At 35.6% G+C, this 20,309-nt stretch overlaps 1 protein-coding gene across 5 annotated transcripts in view; it reads right to left on the bottom strand.

Annotated features, from left to right (window-relative positions):
- RNASEH2B (ribonuclease H2 subunit B) overlaps positions 1-20,309 on the bottom strand; it is a 93,658-nt gene that overhangs the window by 45,894 nt on the left and 27,455 nt on the right. For all 5 annotated transcript variants that reach the window (XM_090258187.1, XM_090258182.1, XM_090258184.1 and 2 more), the window contains exons 3-5: positions 17,789-17,896; positions 10,015-10,091; positions 5,594-5,708 (exon numbers count right to left, since the gene is read on the bottom strand). In XM_090258187.1, coding sequence (XP_090114313.1) covers positions 5,594-5,708; positions 10,015-10,091; positions 17,789-17,896 — 300 coding nt within the window. The remainder of the gene's footprint in view (positions 1-5,593; positions 5,709-10,014; positions 10,092-17,788; positions 17,897-20,309) is intronic.

The following is a 20,309-nucleotide window of genomic DNA, read 5'->3' as shown; positions in this document are numbered from 1 at the left end:
CAAGAGCATAAGGCAGAGGCTTCAATGACAGCGAGTTTCCCAGTAGTGGAGGGGGGAAGGGGAGTAGAATTCCTTTGGCTTCGTTATAATGCTACTACCCTTGCTAATATTTTGTTATTTTTTTTCTATTATCATAAGGAATATTGGCCTAATTTTCTTTTTGTAATAATTTTGATTTTGATATGGGGTAATTCTGGCTTCATAAAGTTAAATAGTTGCTTCATCTAATTTCTGAAAGAATTATTTATTTATTTATTTTTTAGCATTCTTTCTTTCTCAAAGTATGGTAGAATTCACAAATGAAACCAGCTGGGCCTGAAGTTTCTTTTCTTTTCTAGGAAGTTTTAAAATTAAAATTTATTGCAAATGAAACATTCCCTGGACAAGATGATCATTAAAAAATACCAAATTTGAATATCTCATAATGCTGTACAAGGACCAAGTGCATAAACTACTGCTTAACTTTAAAATTTACAAATTTTTATAAGAAGACTTAAAATACTCATGAAGGCCACAGATTACTCATAATCATGAAAAATAAAACATATTTATCCATGTCCTAAATTTTAATATTTGTGAGAGTTAGTAAGTTAGATAATATGCACACGTGCTGGGAAAGTTTCTTTCTCCAGTGTATCTGGTGCCTATAAAACTGGTTTCTAACATCTAGAAAGACTGGGTTTACAAAATAGAGATGGTATAAAACTGAGTCCACAATTAAATAATATGTTCACCAATTGGGTAATCTGTTCACAAACTTGCACTTCCCTGATGGATTATTGAACAAACAGCCTAGAGCACATTTTCACATCTACTTTCTCAGTGTTTTCCACAACTGAGAAACTCATATAATCTTGCCTCCTGGGAATAAGAACTTGGCAAATGTATTCAGGGCATTTTAATCAGGTAAATTTTCCTGGCTCTTCCCATTAATCACACTGGACAGTGCAATGCAGTTTTGCTTGCAATATGAAACAAAGTGTTATACTCAAGATGAAGTTCCTAACCCTTTATTAGTCTTTTCTCCTGTCATCTCTCCACTGAATGAGTTGCTTTGGCAAGAAACGTGCTGAGCTCCAGAGCTATCAAAGACATATCATTTCCTTCACTAATAAAGCCAGCAGTGCTAACTAAGGTCACTGCCATCATCATTCAGGATACAAACAGCCATGGCTGGGTTTACTTGGCAGGGAGAAGGCAAGGGGGGAAGGTTTTCCTAAACCTAACAGGCTTAATCATATTTTTAATGCCACAGACTTTTCAGACAACATCTGGAGTCTAATCAAAATAACTGGCTGGGGAATTAGAGTATGTGAAGTTTTATTCTATCTACACAGTTCCTGTGGAGAGGATGGAAGTTAAAAAAAAATAGCAGCTTTCTTCTTTATTTTTGTTCCCTGTCATTCATCGATAGTACCTGACCACTCTTTAGCAGTCTTGTTTGTTTTTTATTTAACAATCTTAGCAATAAAATAGAGAATGGAACTAAACACTAATTATAAATAGGCAATAATCCCAAATCAAATAAGCAGCCAGCACCCAAGGCAATCACTAAAACATGATAAAATAGTGCCTTGAAAAAAGAAAGCTCACTGCCAGGATGAGAAAAATTTCCTTTTCCTTAAGCTGTCAAAGTTCTCTACGTCTATTTCCTATCCCTCCCTTTTTACCTCACAAAGGGAAACTATTAAGAGGTGATACAAGATTTTTTAAAAGATTTTTTAATCCTCACCTGAGGACATGCTTATTGGTTTGATAGAGGGGAAGGGAGGGAGAGAGGAGGTGGGGGGGTAAATTTCAATGTGAGAGAGAAATATTGATCAGTTGCCTCTTGCACATGACCCGACCAGGGACAGAACCTGCAACCTAGGTATGTGCCCTGACCAGGAATTGAACCTGTGACCTTTCCAATTATGGGACAACACTCCAGCCAACTGAGCCACACCAGGCAGGGCAAGATTTTTTTTTTTTTTTTTTATTTTTAAAATAATTTATTTGTTTATTTATTTTTAGAGAGAGGGGAAAGGAGAAGGAAAGGGAGAGAAACATCACTGTGTGGTTGCCTCCCACTCGCACCCCCAACTGGGGACCTGACGTGCAATCTAGTAATGTGCCCTGACTGGGAATCGAACCAGCGACACTTGGCTCGCAGGCCTAAAATTTTTTAAAGTTTCTATTTTTACATGTGACAACCTATGTTGTAAGAAGGAAGAGAAAGAGTTGCTGCCAGGCAGACAGACATGAGTTCGAGTTAATTCTACCACTTCAAGTTCTTTGACATTAGTTAACTTACTTAAACTCTTTGAGCCTATTTCCTCATTTATAAAAATGCAGGTTATAATAAAGGAATTACTGCCAGGGCCAGGATTCAACAATACATGTAAAACAATAATTATAGAGATGGTATAGAATAATTCTCAATACATGGAAGATATTTATTATCCGATTATCCCCTCTCCTATTTAAACCACTTGAATATATATTAATATATGGACCAAAGAAATGTGTGTTGGTCACCACTGTGTACCTAGCACTTAAACATCAGCAAAGAATTTAAAATTTTCTAATTTAGAAGTCTTAATAGTACTAACATTTACTATATACCCAGCACTCTTTAGGCATCGGTTTACTTGTATTATTTCATTCAATTCCTGAAGTATCACTTTGTAGTAGATACTAGATACTATTAATGGCAATACTTAAATGATGTCCAGATGTCGATCATTCAGAAATCTCAACACCATAAAGCTAAGAGAATGCAAGTTTCATTTTATGAGTTAGAACAACTTTATAGAATACTAATTATAATGTGTGACAGAATATAGGGGATACTCACAACCCTTCAAACTCTTCATCTGACAGATAAAGGATGCTGAAAGTTTTGAATGATTTGTTCAAAACCATATAGAAAATACATTTTTAATTTTTCTTGCAGACCATTAGATCCTGAGATCAGATTACCAGATTATTCTTAAAGAAATTCTTTCCCCAAAAGATATGAAGCAAATATAACAAAATATTTAAATTTTTGATTATTGAGGTTGGTACAAATAATATATACATATTTTTTCCTCTGAGTTTTTCTGTAACTATATTTTTAATTTAAAAATTGCTTTATCTGCTTATGCACTTTCATTTTCAAAGCAGACATATTATCAACCTCTATATATATCAGGTTTCTAAAATCTCTAGGATTCAAATTTTTCTTTCTTTCTTTTTTAATGATAGCATGGCAAAGCACGAAGTAATTTGGATTAAATTTCACACAGTAAAAGATAAATGCAATTCTCTAGAAGTTTTGGCAGCTTTCTTCATAATTAAAATCTCCCCCTAATGAACTACAGTCTGTAAATCTTAAAACAATGTAAGATTTAAACACAGTATTAAAACAAGAAAAGAAATATCTTGCACACCTCATTCTCAAAAAGGTCTCTCTATCAAAATACACATAAGCAATTCCACATTACTTGTTTCACCCCTTGGCCCAAAACACAAACATGTACAATGTTTTTCTTTATGTGAGTTCTATATTCAAGGACAACATGAAGCTCCAAGGGAAATGCACAGTATTTTGAAGTGTACAGCTCATTATTTAGAGCTAAACAAGGTTAAGTATAGCGTATGCAGTTCCGGTACAGCAGGACTTCAAAAGCTAAGCAATGTTGAGAAGTGAAGAAATAGGATGGAAATTCAGATGATTCAATATGAGGTCAAGGATTTGGTGTGCAAGAAGGAAGGAATGAGAGAGGGCGCAGCTCTTGCTTTGAAACAGGCTGTAAGCTAACAAATGCCAATACATTAACACCCTTTCGGAATCTGGGTTTCTGGGTTTGCTTTTAACTGTTCTTATACAGCTAATGTAAGAACTTTGAAAATGAGTTATTGCATTTTCAACTGTGTTAACTTGACATAATTAAAATGAATTATAATTATTCCTTACTTTAGCTTTCAGAAATGGTTATGAGCTACTCACTCGTCACCAGAAAATGATTGCTTATTCCTGCGAAACTCAGCATCAGGGAATGTCTTTAATGGACTGCTTTGATAAAACCTTGGCACCACACACCCCTCAGAAACGAAATGAAGCATTAAATCTGGCCAAGTGTGAATTCAGTAGACCCTTCAAATGTAAAATGCAATCAATGAGGTTCTCTCCTTTCTCACTGTTCAGCTTACACTTCTTGGACTCAGCGCTTGCTTGATCCTAGAAGAGCTGTTATAGTTGGCCAAACTTAGTGTGACCCTGAACAATCACAACTTATCAGCCTATTGTTCTGGTTCCAGCAATGCTTCCATTTTAACCATGAAACTACTTGGATGATTTTTTGAAACACTGATGCTAAATTTGTTTAGTGCTCCTAATTGGTCAAAATACATTTGCACACACTGCCTCACTTTCTCCTTAAATTCAAATGAATAATATCTAAAATTCATCTCTTCTGTTACCCCCAAGTTACTCCTCCCACCCATATTTCCTGTCTCCAGGATGCTACCACTACACATCCTGTTGGGCAAGGCACGTCCCCAGAAGTCATCCTTGACTCTTCTCTCTCCTTGATTACCATTCAATCACTAAATGTAATTGGTTCTACCTCCAAATTGCAACTTCCTTCTAGTTCCATCTCCTAAGCTCAGGCTACCATCATCTCCTGTTCAGACCACTGCATCAGCCTCTGGGAATCTGGCCTCAGCTTTTCCAACATACTCCATACTATCGCCTTTCTGCTTAAATCTCTGCTGACATTCCAGTATCATTAGGTAAAGTCCAGACAAATATAATGCACTTCACCATCTGAACCCTTGCCCAGGATCCTTGCCCCACTTCTTCCTTTGTAACCCAAATCCATCCCTGGCATCCTATATTCAAACCACACTGAACTCCCTGGAATTTCTTAAATGTGACAAACTTTTCCATACATCCATGCCTCTGTGACATTGCTACTCTGACGTCTTCTTCAGAACTCCACTTAGAGGTCATTTCCCTCTAAGGAGAGCAAAACACTACCAACTGACTCACACTTCCACTCAACTCATGCCAGGTTTTAAACCCGTCCTGTGCATCCCCAGAAAACCCTGAGTTCATCTCTATTAGTCCCTATTGTTTGCCCTACTTGTCATGTGCTCCTATCAGACTCAAAGTTAAGTGAGAGAAAGAATAATGTCTTATTTATATAAGCATTGCCAGGGCTTAGCACCATCGCTCAAAATATGCTTCTTAGTAGATGCTTAGTAACTGTGTCTTAAATCAATAAAAAAGGTTTTATGTAATCTTACAAATGAGAAATCTGAGGCAGAAAGCAGTTAAAGTCATTGACTAATTCAAAGAAGTGAGACTGAAGCCCAAGGCTTGTGAACCCCGGCCCTATAGGAGACAGACCATCACATTTCACTGGTTGGAATGTCAAAGACTGAACAATCCAAAGCAAGAGAGGACTAGAATTGACAAGTGGGAGCAAAATCTGAATGACAGTCCCCCCTCTATGACTCACGTAGAATAAGCATGACATTCAGTGGCCTTTAAGCAACTACATTCTCAGACAGATGCCCAGCCTTTCCAGCAGCCATCAGCTTCATTTCAAACGCTGTATACTACCTTTTTCCTCTGTCACATGTCGAAGTAACTTCTCAAGTTCAGGAAGTTTCAGCAATAAGATGCAATTCGGAAACATGTCATCCATCACAACTTGATCTAGAGGCTGAAACTTTCCCTGAAAGAACACTTTAGTCAGTCAGAAAGCAAGCATGCCAGTCAACAAACTGACACATTTAAAAGAAGAGAGAAAAAGATACATTACCTCATAATTGGACCTTTTAACTAAGTTCAAAGCCACCTGTTTTACCTAAGGCATCCCTAAACTGGGAATAAGCTCCAGAATTGATTCTCAGCTCCCTTGAAAGGATTCCAACCTCAGGAGTACAGACAGTTAAGGGATAAAACAGGGCAGCAAAATTCTGGAAAAGCACTGGAAGTTACAGACACATGCAAAGAGGGTAGATTGCCTAGGGCTGATCCAACTCATTTAATTTGAAAAAGAATCAGCTGAGGTCACAGGAATCCTGACAATCACCCAGGAATAAACCTAATCAAGCCCACAGTGTACAGCTCCTCTCCCCTCCTTACTCCACTCCTCCAGGCTTTAAACACCACTAGGAAAAGGAAAATACCGAAGTAAATGTATTCCTGTCAGAGCTAACAACGCTTCCACATTTAGACTATAATAAAATAAAAGATAGCGGCATAAGGACAATGAAGCTGCAGATACATCAAATCAGGTTTAGCTAGATAAATGTATATGGCCTGTCGCCAATGGGCCAGAAGTACAGAACACAAAAATTCAGAACATTCTTCTTCTCAGTTTAGTTTTTCTTAATTTTATAAGTTGTATGAAGAGGAGAAATCTTTCTAAATTATTAGTCTCCTGACTTGGAAATACCTGAATTTGCAAAGGTGTATGGTTTCGCCCACATCCTACTTCTGGCTCACCCTACTTTTCTGTTAGTGACAATTCCATTTGAAGACAGAAAACTTGTGTCTGATCAGCTTTTTTCCTGCAATTATAGCTTTCTTTCTTTTAAGGGTAAAATCTTAACATTCATTTAGTAGCATGTGTGACAGCTTGTCATGCTGTCTGTTAGGTTAACAAGTGGCAAGAAATGCCTCAATTTAAATGCTCTCTTTTTCCTTCAGATAGTAAAAATAATTCTCAGATTTCTCAACTCTTATTATCTTTAGATTTCTACCTTAAACTACACTCTTCCATGATCAACCAATATTTTAAATATATAACTACTTTAAAACAATAATCTCTCTATACATAAATACATATAAAATGGACTACCACATAATAGTAATAGTATAATTTCATGATTATTTCAGCCTTGTTTTACATAAAAACAAAATGTAATAAGCAACTTGCTTTGAATCTAGTTAATAGTGATTGGGATAGCTAGAATAGAAAATTATTTTTTCTGATGTTAAGATAAACCTTATAATTAAAAAAGAATAAGCCAACATTTTAAGTGTGTGTACTAATACACTTTTTTAACTAATGTCTAAAGATAATGTCTAAAATATAGGAAAGGAAATAAACATCTCATCGATTACTTCAAAGGGCATTTTTAGTATTTGAGAAGAGAAGATGGTTTACAATCAAAGACAGCTACCACCTTGAATTTCTGCTTCATTCTGTATGAATGATACTACAGCATCCCCACAGATTCCTAGAAAGTCAGGGTGATGGTTAATTCACCAGTCATGGTCTTAATGCAAAATAGGGAAACACTGCCCAAATACGGTGTGAGAGGCTTTAAATGTTCATCAGTGCAGGAACTAAGGCTGGTTGGTGGCTTTCTCTCTGTTAATGTATTGTAGAAAACAAATGGGGGCCAACTGAAGTTTTCAGCCCCATTGCTGAATACTGCCAGCCCTTCCTGGTGATGACTAGAATCATTTATATTCATTAGAGACCCAGGGGTCACTAGCCTGACTGCTGGTATGTTATAATAATAGTGTCCACCACGGTAGCTTTCAGATAATGGGAAACCTGATTAAACTAAGGAATAAAATTTCACTAACCCACACAAAAGGACAGAGGAAGTAGGAAAGGAGGAAGATAAAAGAAGTTAACCTGCATAAGAAGAAAGCATGACTTAATTTTTTAAGTCGTTTTTATTAATTTCAGTATTTATAGCAAACTCAATTGATATTCCCACAAAATAGTAGTTTAGGGAATTTGGTCTAAGGAGTAAATGAAATGACACAAACTAGCATTTAAATTATATGCAAATAATGGTGAGAAAATGGAGACAACTGTAGAAGGACAATAAAAAAGGCAAAAATAATTTATATGCAAACATTAGAGTACAAAAGCAACAGATTCTTCTAAGCAGTTTAAATAACACTTATTCCTTAAAGTTGTTCAAAGATTTTTAAACTGTTGTTGGTAGTTCCCTGGGAATCCCCAATATCCTCACAGGGCCAACAAATTCAAAACTATTTTCATAATAATGCTAAGATGCTATGTGTGTTTCCCACTGTGTAGACATTTGCTCTTAAGATTCCAATGCAAAGGTGGGTAAAACCACTGGCTCCTCAGCATCCATTGGTCAGGGTGGTGACAACAAACTGCCCTGGTAGCCACTGAATTCTTCACTGCCATACACAGTTAAAAAAAACTGACCTGTTTCACTTAAGGATATGTTTGATTACTTTTATGTAAATCTTGACTCTTGAGTGACAGTCCTTTAGATACTCTGTGTGATGAAAGTAAAGTGTTGCTAAAGTGCTTCAGGCACCTGTGAAGGCGCAGGACTATCTCAAGGAAAACATTTGTGTTGAGCTGCCAGCTGAACTAGCTATTTTTTCCACAGATGCCATTTTTTACCTGAAAAAAGAAACCACTATGAACTATGGTGTTTCAGACTTGGATATGTGGCAGAGCATAAGTGAAATGAACCTGTCACTTCAAGGAAGTATTGACAGTACTTGTAGCCAATAATAAAATTTTAACTTTCAAGCAAAAATTAAAATGGTAGGAAATTTGTACCCGCCATTATGACAGCTTCCCCTAAGAGATGATATCAACAAAGGTCAGTGTGTGTATGTAATGAGATAAATGTCAACATTTAGAAAATCAGCATAATTTAGTGAAACAATACTTTCCAAATTACACATGGATAAAAGATCCATTCTCAGTGCAAGATAGACCAATAGATTTTAATGTAACAATGTATGGAGAGTTCATTAACAGGGTTTCAGATTCCATACTGCAACTGAATTTTAAGAAAGTATGCCTTGCTGATTTTGGGAATAGTACCAAAGAAGAATAATATCCACAGCTGTCTGAAAAGGCTATTATACTATTCCTCTCTTTTCTGACTACCCATCTAGGTTAGGCTGCATATTCTTCATATACTTACTTCCACCAAAAAAATATATGGAAACAGACTGAATGCAGAAGCAGATACTAGAATCCAGTTGCTGCTATTAAGCCACACATCAAAGAGACTTGAAAAAACATAAAACAATGCCATGCTCATCACTGAATTTTATTGTTTGTTTCATTGAAAATGTGTTATTTATGTTAGTATGTTCTGTGTTTGTTATTTTTATTTTAAAATAAATTAATAAAATTATTTTCTAAATTTCTCAATTTTAGTTTCTAATGTGGTAAATATTGATAGATAAAACCCACAGGAACAAAAAGCTCTTTGGGGTCCTTAATAATTTTCAAGAGTGTAAAGGTATCCTGAGACCAAAACATTTTAGGACCTCTGGTTGAAATTTTTACTATTAATAAAATTTGTCTTTATATTACAAAGGTAAATTTTATCTATTGTAATTCATTAAGACTCAACTTGAGCTTCTTCATTAATGAGCTTTTTACTAGATTTGTCCCCAGTTTACCTATTTTACAGTCTCTCACAAATAAGAAAATAAAAATATATTAATCTTCTTTCTTCTTTTAAAACCTGAGATCAATTTCTTAAAATCTGTATTATATTTCAAAAGCAATGAGTACTTAATGATAAAATCTTTCATTGTGAGGCTGTGTCAAACAAGTAAAGCACACAGCATAGAGGGTTAGGTAATTTTCAGACATCACGAGTAAGACAGTCCAATATTCAGGTGGTGGTTCTCAGCCCACGGTAATCCATACCAGCACATCTGACACATGTGTTCTATACCAATTTAAACCTGACTGTGGGGCATCTACATTTGGATCATTGAAAGGAGAGAGGAGATCAAGAAAAAATGACATATTCTGCTTCCTCACTGTTATTATCCCAAACTAGGAAACTCAACTCTTTAAAAAAAAACCTTTTAAAATGTTTATTGAACAAAGAAAGAGAGAGAAAAAACATCTATTAGTTGCCTCCCATATGCACCCCAACCAGGAATGGAACCCTGCAACCTAGGTATATGCCCTGACTGGGAATTGAACCCACAACTTTTTGGTGTCCAGGGATGATGCTCCAACCAACTGAGCCACACAGGCCAGGGTGGAGACTCACCTCTTTGTCAGCCTTTATAAGGTAGTGAAGGAGTAGAAATAGAGGGTCCATGGGTGTGACAAAGTGGAGAAGACCTCCTATAGATTAAAAAGAGAACAAATGGAATTAATATCTGAAAAGATAGAACTGAGTCATTTCATCTTAATCCAAAATGTGGAAACAATTCATTAAAAACTATATGTGAATTTCCAAATACAGAGTTCTTACACAGGCCCAAGATTCCATGAGATTCTCTCAAAAGGCAGAATGTGGTCCATAAGATTTTACTCCAAAGAGCTTCAAATCCCTGTACGTAGATGAGACTCAAGACACTGAAATCAATGTTTAACTTTTCATTTCTCTTTAGAAATAACTATTTTTTTTTTAATTTTTTTATTTTGGTTTTTCAATTACACTTGTCCCCTTTTCCCCCAATTTCTCTCCCCCACCCAACCCACCCCCTCTCCCACAATCATATCCCTCCTCGTTGTCCATGTCCATGAGTCTTTCATACAGGCTCTTTAATTAAACCCTTCCCTTACTTATCCCCCTTCTCTCCCTCTCCCCTCCCCCCTATTGACTGCTATTCTGCTCTTTGTTCTATTTAGTTCCTTTGTTTGTGTTGTTCTTTAGTTTCCTGTATTAGGTGATATCATATGGTATTTTTCTTTCTTTGCCTGGCTTATTTCACTAAGCATAATTCTCTCTAGTTCCATCCATGTTGTTGCAAATGGCAGGAGTTCCTTCTTTCTTTCTGCTACATAGTATTCCATTGTGTAAATGTACCACAGTTTTTTGATCCATTCATCTACAGATGGGCACTTAGGTTGTTTCCAGCACTTAGCTATTGTAAACAGTGCTGCAATGAACATAGGGGTGCATAAGTTCTTTTGAATTGGGGTTTCAAGATTCTTCGGGTATAATCCTAGTAGTGGAGTCATTGGTTCAAAAGGCAGTTCCATTTTTAATCTTTTGAGGTAATTCCATACTGTTCTCCATAGTGGCTGCACCAGTCTGCATTCCCACCAACAGTGCAGTAGGGTTCCCGTTTCTCCACATCCTCGCCAGCACTTGTTGCTTGTTGATTTGTTGATGATGGCCATTCTGACTGGTGTAAAATGGTATCTCATTGTGGTTTTTATTTGCATCTCCCTGATGGCTAATGATGTTGAGCATTTTTTCATGTGTCTATGGACCTTCTGTATGTCCTCTTCGGAGAAGTGTTTGTTCAGGTCCCTTGCCCATTTTTAATTGGGTTGTTTGTTTTCTTGATGTTGAGTCGTATCAGCTCTTTATATATTTTGGAAATCAGTCCCCTGTCTGTGATGTCATTGGCAAATATGTTTTCCCATATGGTTGGTTTCCTTTTCATCTTGCTGATGTTTTCTTTTGCTGAGCAGAAACTCTTCAGTTTGATGTAATCCCATTTATTTATTTTTTCCTTTATTTCTCTTGCTTTAGGAGATGTATCCGTGAAGAGATTGTTACGTGAGATATCTGATATTTTCTTGCCTATGTTTTCCTCTAGGACTTTTATGGTGTCACGGCTTACATTTAAGTCTTTGATCCATCTTGAGTTTATTCTCGTGTGTGGTGTAAGTTGGTGGTCTAGTTTCATTTTTTTGCAGGTCCCTATCCAGTTCTCCCAGCACCATTTGTTAAAGAGGCTCTTCTCACTCCATTTTATGTTCCTTCCTCCTTTATCAAAGATTAGTTGACCATAGAGGCCTGGGTTTATTTCTGGACTCTCTATTCTGTTCCACTGATCTATATGTCTGTTCTTATGCCAGTACCATACTGTTTTGATTACAGTGGCTTTGTAGTATTGTTTGATATTTGGTGTTGTGATTCCTCCTGCTGTGTTCTTCTGTCTCAAGATTGCTTTTGCTATTCGGGGTCTTTTTTGGTTCCATATGAATTTATGGAGTATTTGTTCTAGGTCTGTGAAATATGTCATGGGTATTTTAATAGGGATTGCATTGAATTTGTAAATTGCTTTGGGTAGTATGGCCATTTTGATGATGTTGATTCTTCCCATCCAAGAACATGGTATTTGCTTCCATTTATTTGTTTCTTCCTTAATTTCTTTCTTCAATGTTATGTAATTTTCAGAGTACAGGTCTTTTATCTCTTTGGTTAAGTTTACTCCTAGGTACTTTATTTTTCTTGTTGCTATAGTAAATGGTATTTTCTTTTTTGTCTCTGTCTCTGCTATTTTATTGTTGGTGTATGTACAGAAATGCCTTAGATTTCTGTATATTTATTTTGTACCCTGCGATTTTGTCAAATTCACTTATTATATTGAGTAGTCTTTTAGTGGAGTTTATAGGATTTTCTAGGTATACTATCATGTCATCTGCATATAATGAAAGTTTCACTTCCTCTTTCCCAATTTGGATGCCTTTTATTTCTTTTTCTTGTCTGATTGCTGTGGCTAGGACTTCCAACACTATGTTGAAAAGGAGTGGAGAGAGTGGACAACCTTGTCTCGTTCCTGAGTTCAGGGGGAATGCTTTCAGTTTTTGTCCATTGAGTATGATGTTGGCCCCAGGCTTCTCATATATAGCCTTAATTATGTTAAGATATGCTCCCTTTATTCCCATTTTGCTGAGTGTTTTCATCATAAATGGGTGTTGTACTTTATCAAATGCTTTTTCTGCATCTATTGATATGATCATGTGATTTTTGTCTTTCATTCTGTTTAGGTGATGTATTATATTTATTGATTTGCGAATATTAAACCATCCTTGCATCCCTGGAATGAAGCCCACTTGATCATGATGTATGATCTTTTTGATGTATTGCTGGATCCTGTTTGCCAATATTTTATTGAGGATTTTAGCATCGATGTTCATCAGTGATATTGGCCTGTAGTTTTCTTTCTTTGTTGTGTCTTGACCTGGTTTGGGGATTAGGATAATACTGGCTTCATAGAAGGAGTTTGGGATTTTCCCCTCTTCTTGGATTTTTTGGAACAGTTTGAGGAGGATAGGAGTTAGTTCTTCCCTGAATGTTTTGTAGAATTCGCCTGTGAAGCCATCCGGTCCAGGGCTTTTGTGTGCAGGGAGATTTTGGATTACTGTTTCAATTTCCTTTTTTGTTATTGGTTTGTTGAGACTTTCCACTTCTTCTTGATTTAGTTTTGGAAGGTTGTATGTTTCTAGAAATTTGTCCATTTCTTCTAGATTGTCAAATTTCTTGTCATACAGTTGTCTGAAGTAATTTCTAACTATCATTTGTATTTCTGAGGTATCAGTCGTGATTTCTCCTCTTTCATTTCTGATTTTGTTTATTTGTGTCTTCTCTCTTTTTTTCTTGATTAGACTGGCTAGAGGCTTGTCGATTTTGTTGATTTTTTCGAAGAACCAGCTCCTAGTTTTGTTGATCTTTTGGATTGTTTGTTTAGTCTCTATGTCATTTAGTTCTGCTCTGATCTTGATGATTTCATTCCTTCTTCTTGCCCTAGGCTTTGTTTGTTGTTGTTGTTCTAGTTCTTGTAGCATTGTGGTTAGGTTTTTTATTTGAGATTCTTCTAGCCTTTTCAGATATGCCTGTATTGCTATAAACTTCCCTCTCATGACTGCTTTTGCTGTGTCCCACAGGTTTTGGGTTGTTGTGTGCTCATTATCATTAGTTTCTAGAAATTTCTTGATTTCTTCTTTGATGTCATTGTTAACCCATTCATTATTTAATAGCATGTTATTCAATCTCCATGAGTTTGGGTGTCTTTGATTTTTTTCTCTGAGGTTGATTTCTAGTTTCAGGGCATTGTGGTCTGAAAAGATGCTTGATATGATTTCAATTTAATTTGTTGAGGCTTGTTTTGTGACCTATCATGTGGTCTATCTTTGAAAATGTCCCATGTGCACTTGAAAAGAATGTATATTTTGCTTCTTTGGGGTGAAAAGTTCTATATATATCAGTTAGATCCATGTGGTTTAGTGTGTTGTTCAATGCCTGTATATCCTTGGTGTTTCTTTGCTTGGATGATCTGTCTATTGTTGATAATGGAGTGTTGAAGTCCCCTACTATGAGTGTGTTGTTGTTGATATCCTTTTTGTGGTCTTCTAGTATTTGCTTTATGTATTTGGGTGCTCCTATGTTGGGTGCATATATGTTTATCAAAGTCATATCTTCTTGATGGATTGTTCCTTTAAGTATTATGAAGTGTCCTTCTTTGTCTCTTTTTATTGTCCTTGCTTTGAAATCCATTTTGTCTGATATGAGAACTGCTACCCCGGCTTTTTTTTCCGGTCCGTTTGCTTGGAATATTTTTTTATATCCCTTTACTTTCAGTCTGTGTAAATCTTTTGTTTTGAGGTGTGTTTCTTGTAGACAGCAAATATGTGGGTTCTGTTTTCTTATCCATTCCGTTACCCTATGTCTTTTAATTGGAGCATTTAATCCATTTACATTTAAGGTTATTATTGACGTGTATTTATTCATTTCCCTTTGTACCTCTGTTCCTCTCCTCTCTTGTTGTTTTCTTCTTTTTTTCTTAGAACAGTCCCTTTAGCATATCTTGCAATGCTGGTTTGGTGGAGATGTATTCTTTCAGTCTTCCTTTGTCTGAGAGACTCCTTATTTCACCTTCTATTTTGAATGAGAGCCTTGCTGGGTAGAGTATTCTTGGTTGTAGGCCTTTGTTTTTCATTGCTTGAAATATTTTTGACCATTCCCTTCTGGCTTGTAATGTTTCTGTTGAGAAATCAGTTGATAGCCTTATCGGAGCTCCCTTGTATGTTATTTGCTGCTTTTCTCTTGCTGCTTTTAGGATTCTCTCTTTGTCTTGGAATGTTGCCATTTTAACTATGATGTGCCTTGGAGTGGGTTTTTGGGGGTTCCTCTTGATTGGAACTCTCAGTGCTTCTTGGACTTGCATAGCTTTTCCTCTCATCAGGTTCGGAAAATTTTCTGTCACTATTTCTCCTATCAGATTTTCAATTCCATGTTCCTTTTCTTCTCCCTCTTGTATTCCGATGATCCTTAAATTATTTTTCCTAATGCTATCCTGTAATTCCCTTACATCTTGTTCATATTTTTTCAATCGTTTTTCATTTTGCTGTATTGTCTGGGAGTTTTTCTCTACATTATCTTCTAACTCACTAATCCGATCCTCTGCTTCGTTAAGTCTGCTTTTGACTGATTCTACTGTGTTTTTCAGTTCAGAGATTGTATTCTTAAGTTCTTCCTGGTTCCTGTTAACAATTTCTATGTCTTTTTTTATGCTGGTGTAGTTCTCTGCCAGTTCCCTGTAATTTTCTTGGAGCTGCTGGTAACTTCCTTGAAGGTTGTCATAGTTGATTTTAAGGATGTCGAGTATATTGAGCTTCTTTACCACCATTGTTTTGAATTCCATGTCTGACATTTGGGCTATGTCTATTTCGTCTATCTCTCTTTCTGAGGATTCCTCTTTTCTTTTCATTGAGGGGTTATTTTTGCGTCTTACCATGTTGGATTCTTTTTGTTTTTATTTATTTATTTATTTATTTATTTATTTTGGGGGGGTTAGTCTGCTTTGACTTCCCTCCTTTGTGGTGTAATATTCTTTATCGAAGGTCTGGGAGTTTCAGTGGTGCAGTCTCTTTGATATCCTGAGCTAGAAATAACTTTTAACTGCCCCAGAAAGGCAAGGATTGGGGGAAATACGAACAGAATATTAACCATGCAAACACAGGAAACCTATATAAGACCATCTGTAAAGCTACAGTAAAATGCAATTTCCTGTGCTTTTGAGGACAAAGCCATGGGATAGCAATGGTATTTTCTCTCTGCATAGCTCCTTCTATGGTCTATGGGCTCACAGCTCTGACTTACTAATGACTTAAAGCTCAGAAGGCTGTTACCATCCCAGATCCTACCCCAAAGAAAAAGGCAAGAGGTCAGGAGTCTAATAAGACTGCACATAAGAAACTGGAAACTCTGAAGATTAATTGTGCTCTCCAGGCTAAAAGGAAAAAGGCAACTCAAATAAACTAACCTAAGTACTGCCCGCTTTTCTTTCCTCTATCACACTTCCTTCCCAATATCCTCTTTCAGATTTTCCCCTTCCACAAAAATGAATCAGAAGAGGAATTTCATCAGATGAAACAATACACAATTCATTTATCTCCATATTTATTACCTTTGTTCCAGGAAATGTGTTTATTTACTTTTATTCTCTAACAGACCAATCCAACTATACAGCCTAGAAATTCTAACCCTAAATTATATATATGGATCCATTTCATAGTAAGAAAAAAATTAAGTAATCTCATATTATGATATTAGTTGACTTTTTTTTATCTTCACCCGAAGACATTTTTTCATTACTTTTAGAGAGAGGAGGGGAGAGAGGAAGGAAGAGAGAAACATTGATGTGAGAGAGAGAGAAGCATTCATCATTGGTTGCTTCCCATACGCGCCTGGTCCAGGGATAGAACTTGTAACCTATGTATGTGCCCTGACCAGTAATCAAACCTGCAACCTTCAAGTTATGGGATGATGCTCCAACCAACTGGGCCACACCAGCCAAGGCAACTTTTTTTAAAAGTAGAAGAGAAATTTATAAAAATAACCTATCAGGTTCTCTAAGTTCATTTTATATAAGACATCCTTTACATTCAAAAATTAGGAATAGGTTTCTAGGTTTGAAAACAATATCCTGGTGGCCATTCTAAACAGCTCTTTAAGGTTAAGTTTTACAAAAGTACAATAATGAAAAAAGCAGGTACTTTGCAGTGAACCTCAAACTATTATACTAAGAAAAAAAATAAACAAAAGAAAAAAAACAAAGAACAAAAAAACTGTGGGTAAGCAGGTACCAACTCTGTCAGGAGAGATAATCAGTATTTTCCAGTTCCATCTGGATATTACTATGTCTACTAGCTAGACCCAACTATAAGTGTATGTATTACATTAAAAGCTGAAACTCTCACATACTGTGAAATGAACAAGCATAGTAGCAATAACAGAAGGGAATACCAGAATATACATAGACTACCATTGCATTTTGGCAACTAAAACCACTTTAATTCTTCTCATACACATAGGTATATGAAATTTATTGGTACCATGAAACCCTCCTTCTGGAGTGTCTTAGAAGAAAGGCAAGTGACCTTTGTACCTTAGCATGAAGTAGCCATATACACAGTCAAAAGAAAACAGCACTCTCTGGAAATAGTGAAAGAACAGTCAGAGGGAATGCAGAGTGCCTCAACTTAATACCCTACCTTCTCCCCCCCAACACCCTCCCTCTCAGAACCATCAGAAAAACATGTGGTATCCTTTTTTCCTTGAGTCAACACTACTCCAAATTAAAGAACATTAAAAGAAATAGAACTTTGGTGTTGGGGGTATGTGTGTGTTTGGGGGGAGGGTGGCAGTATTAATTTATATAACAAAGCATTAAAAAAATTTGTCATATTCTATTCTATTTTAGAAGCTATATCAGCTATCTCTTTTCAAGGAAACAAGTTATTAAAAACTTGAAAATCCTCAAATGTGGCTAATAAAAGAGTTTCTAGTCAACACAATGTGCATTCCACGGTACAAAGATAATTTGCCTTCTGAAAATAATGTTCAGTGTTTAAAGTTGTTAGTTAAAAAATTTCCTACCATCTATGATACATAGGTATTGACATAAACTTTCTCAAATTATCTTTCCTTTCTTTGACCAAACTCTGCTGTAATTTCAAGGAAGAAAAAAACTACTGACTAGACTCCATGCCAGGAGAACAGACCCATATGTCTGTGAAGGATGGGAAAGCTAGAGTATGTTGTTCAGCTAATGGAAAAATATACACAAGTCACTTACCTGACTGAACTGACTGATTTATCAACCAAGAATGGTGTTTTTCCTTGAAGACTTTTATTTCAAATAGCTGCTGTAAACACATATTGAACAAGTAAAGGGCTCCTTCCCCTGTTAAGACAAATCTGTTGTTTATTTGTAAGTTTTCACACACAAAAAATCAAGACTATCCAATAGTTCTTAGGAATGTTCCTACTATAAACAGAAACATAAATATATATAGATATATATTCTATACAAACTAACTCCAAGGAAAGCTATTATATACAGATGCTTGTTTTCCAGCTCTATAAATAATAAAAGGCAAATTATTTATCTTAACTGTTTCAAAGCCTCTTACTGAATCCTCCATCAGACCAGGAGGGAAAACCCACTTTTAAAGTACTGAAACCTAATGTTTCATCCAGATGAATTGAGCTGGCATGTTGATCTCAGACTCCATGACAGGGTGCGGCTACCCACACACAGGGGCCAAGATAGAAAGAGCCTATAGACCCTGAAGGCCAGCTCTGAATGAAAAAGGCATGAATTTCTTTTTTATTCTAAACAGAGAAATCAAGGGTTTTGAATCTATCACTACCACATGCCGGGCTTGTGCTCTTGGGTAAGTTATATAAAACTTTCTGTACCTGTTTCAATATCTGTAAAATGGGAGCGATAGTGAACCTACCTCACAGGATTTTTATAAGGATTAAAAAGAAAATACATGCAAAATTCTTAAACAGTACTTGGCACAGAGTAAACGCTCAGCAAATGTTAGTCTTTATTTTTTCTATAGTTAATGTAGCAAGTACAAACGTTTGAACCTCTGTTGTCTATGGACATTTAGGTAAAAAAGAAATTTTAGAAGGAGCCTGAAATTTCTGTACTTCTACTTTTGTTAAATGCTCTAGAACCTGTGCTGCTACCTAAAACTTGTCTTGAAAAAATGTTTCTCAACTCAACTTAGTCTGATGTATAAGTAGGAGCTCCAAATAATATAGTGAACAAATTACATTCAATTTTATTTTGAGAAAAAGAAAACTGGAGGGAGCTAAAATTGTTTTCCTCTTGTTGCTTATATTTTATATCTTCCCAACAATAATAACGAGAAGGCACTATGCACCATCTTTCCTTGCTTTTACTATTCAGCATTATAGTCAACAGGAGAATGCTCTAATTTTCTAAGTATCTAATAAAAAATCTTATAAAATTAACAATAAACTTTTAACATAAATCTTATACATTAATAAAAAATTCCATATTGAGATAAATATCAATATTACTACATATTTGCAGTATATTTTATTAATTTTTGCCTAAAATTAAAAGACAAAACAGAAAATACACTGAATATAGTTAAAATAAAATTACTTCTGATAAAATATATCTTTTTAACATACAAAGCTTTTAATACAAAAAACTCATACCTTGACAGGAAAAAAATATACTACTTTCTGGTCAGCTAAAAATAAAACCACTCATGATCTTGGCATGTCACATAAAAGCCTTCTTTTCTTTTTTACCCCCCCACCCCATGATTGTTTGTATTAATTTAGAGGCAACTAACTACTAAGAAAAGTTAGCTTAAGTAAGCCAAAAAATAAAAATAAATCCGTTTTAGAGAAATTAAACACACTACTTTGTTTTGCCATCATTTCTGATAAATAAACAAATCTATGGATTAAAATTATAAGAATAAATAAAATGTTTAGGTTGAGTGAATCACCTGAGATGACTAGTAATGTTATTAGCGTACTTTTTGTCACCTTATAATGCCATTGTACATTTTAAAAAATTTAATCTTAATTGTATTTTTTACATTACCTTTTAGTCCCCATATATCCTGCTACCCTCAGCAATCACCACACTGTTGTTCAAGTACATGAGTCCTTTTTCTTTTTGCTCAATCCCTCCGCCCCTTAGCCTACCCCTGCCACTGGCTGTCACCCTGCTTTCCATTTATAAGTCTGTCCCCATTTTTTTTTTCCGAACGCTTCTTATTTAATGATGTTTCAATGTGAAACGAGAGATATTATATTAATTACATTTAGAATTACTTGAAAAACCCTTGTAAAACTAGGAGAAAAACACATTTTATCTGAGAAAGTACTGTAGAGTTCTGGGACATACATTTAATCTAGGTTTCACTGAAATCTAAGAGTAAACAACTTGAATAACACTGCACTTATTGGCCTCAATCTAATTATCACTTAACAATGCACCCGCGCTCTGTGTCTGAACACAGATAAATGAAATTCCTAGAAAGCGGGAAACTTCAAACTCTTTAAACATGCATTCCAAATAAAATTGGAAAACCATCACATGAAATTATACTTATATGTGAAACGAGAGATGTAATGGTAGCTATTTTTAGTTTTATTTGATAGAAAACATTACTTATTTCAAACAAAATACATTTTCACTGATAAAATTTAGTGCAATTTTGGGCCAAACATGCAGTCTATGTTTTTGTAGTGTCCTACAGATTTTAATCTTCATAGCACTAAATTTATTGACGCCAATGACTTATTAACCAGCAATG

Source organism: Furipterus horrens, unplaced genomic scaffold, assembly GCF_987537825.1.
Source record: "Furipterus horrens unplaced genomic scaffold, mFurHor1.1.pri manual_scaffold_12, whole genome shotgun sequence".
NCBI lineage: Eukaryota > Metazoa > Chordata > Mammalia > Chiroptera > Furipteridae > Furipterus > Furipterus horrens.
This window is presented reverse-complemented; position numbering and strand designations above follow the sequence as displayed.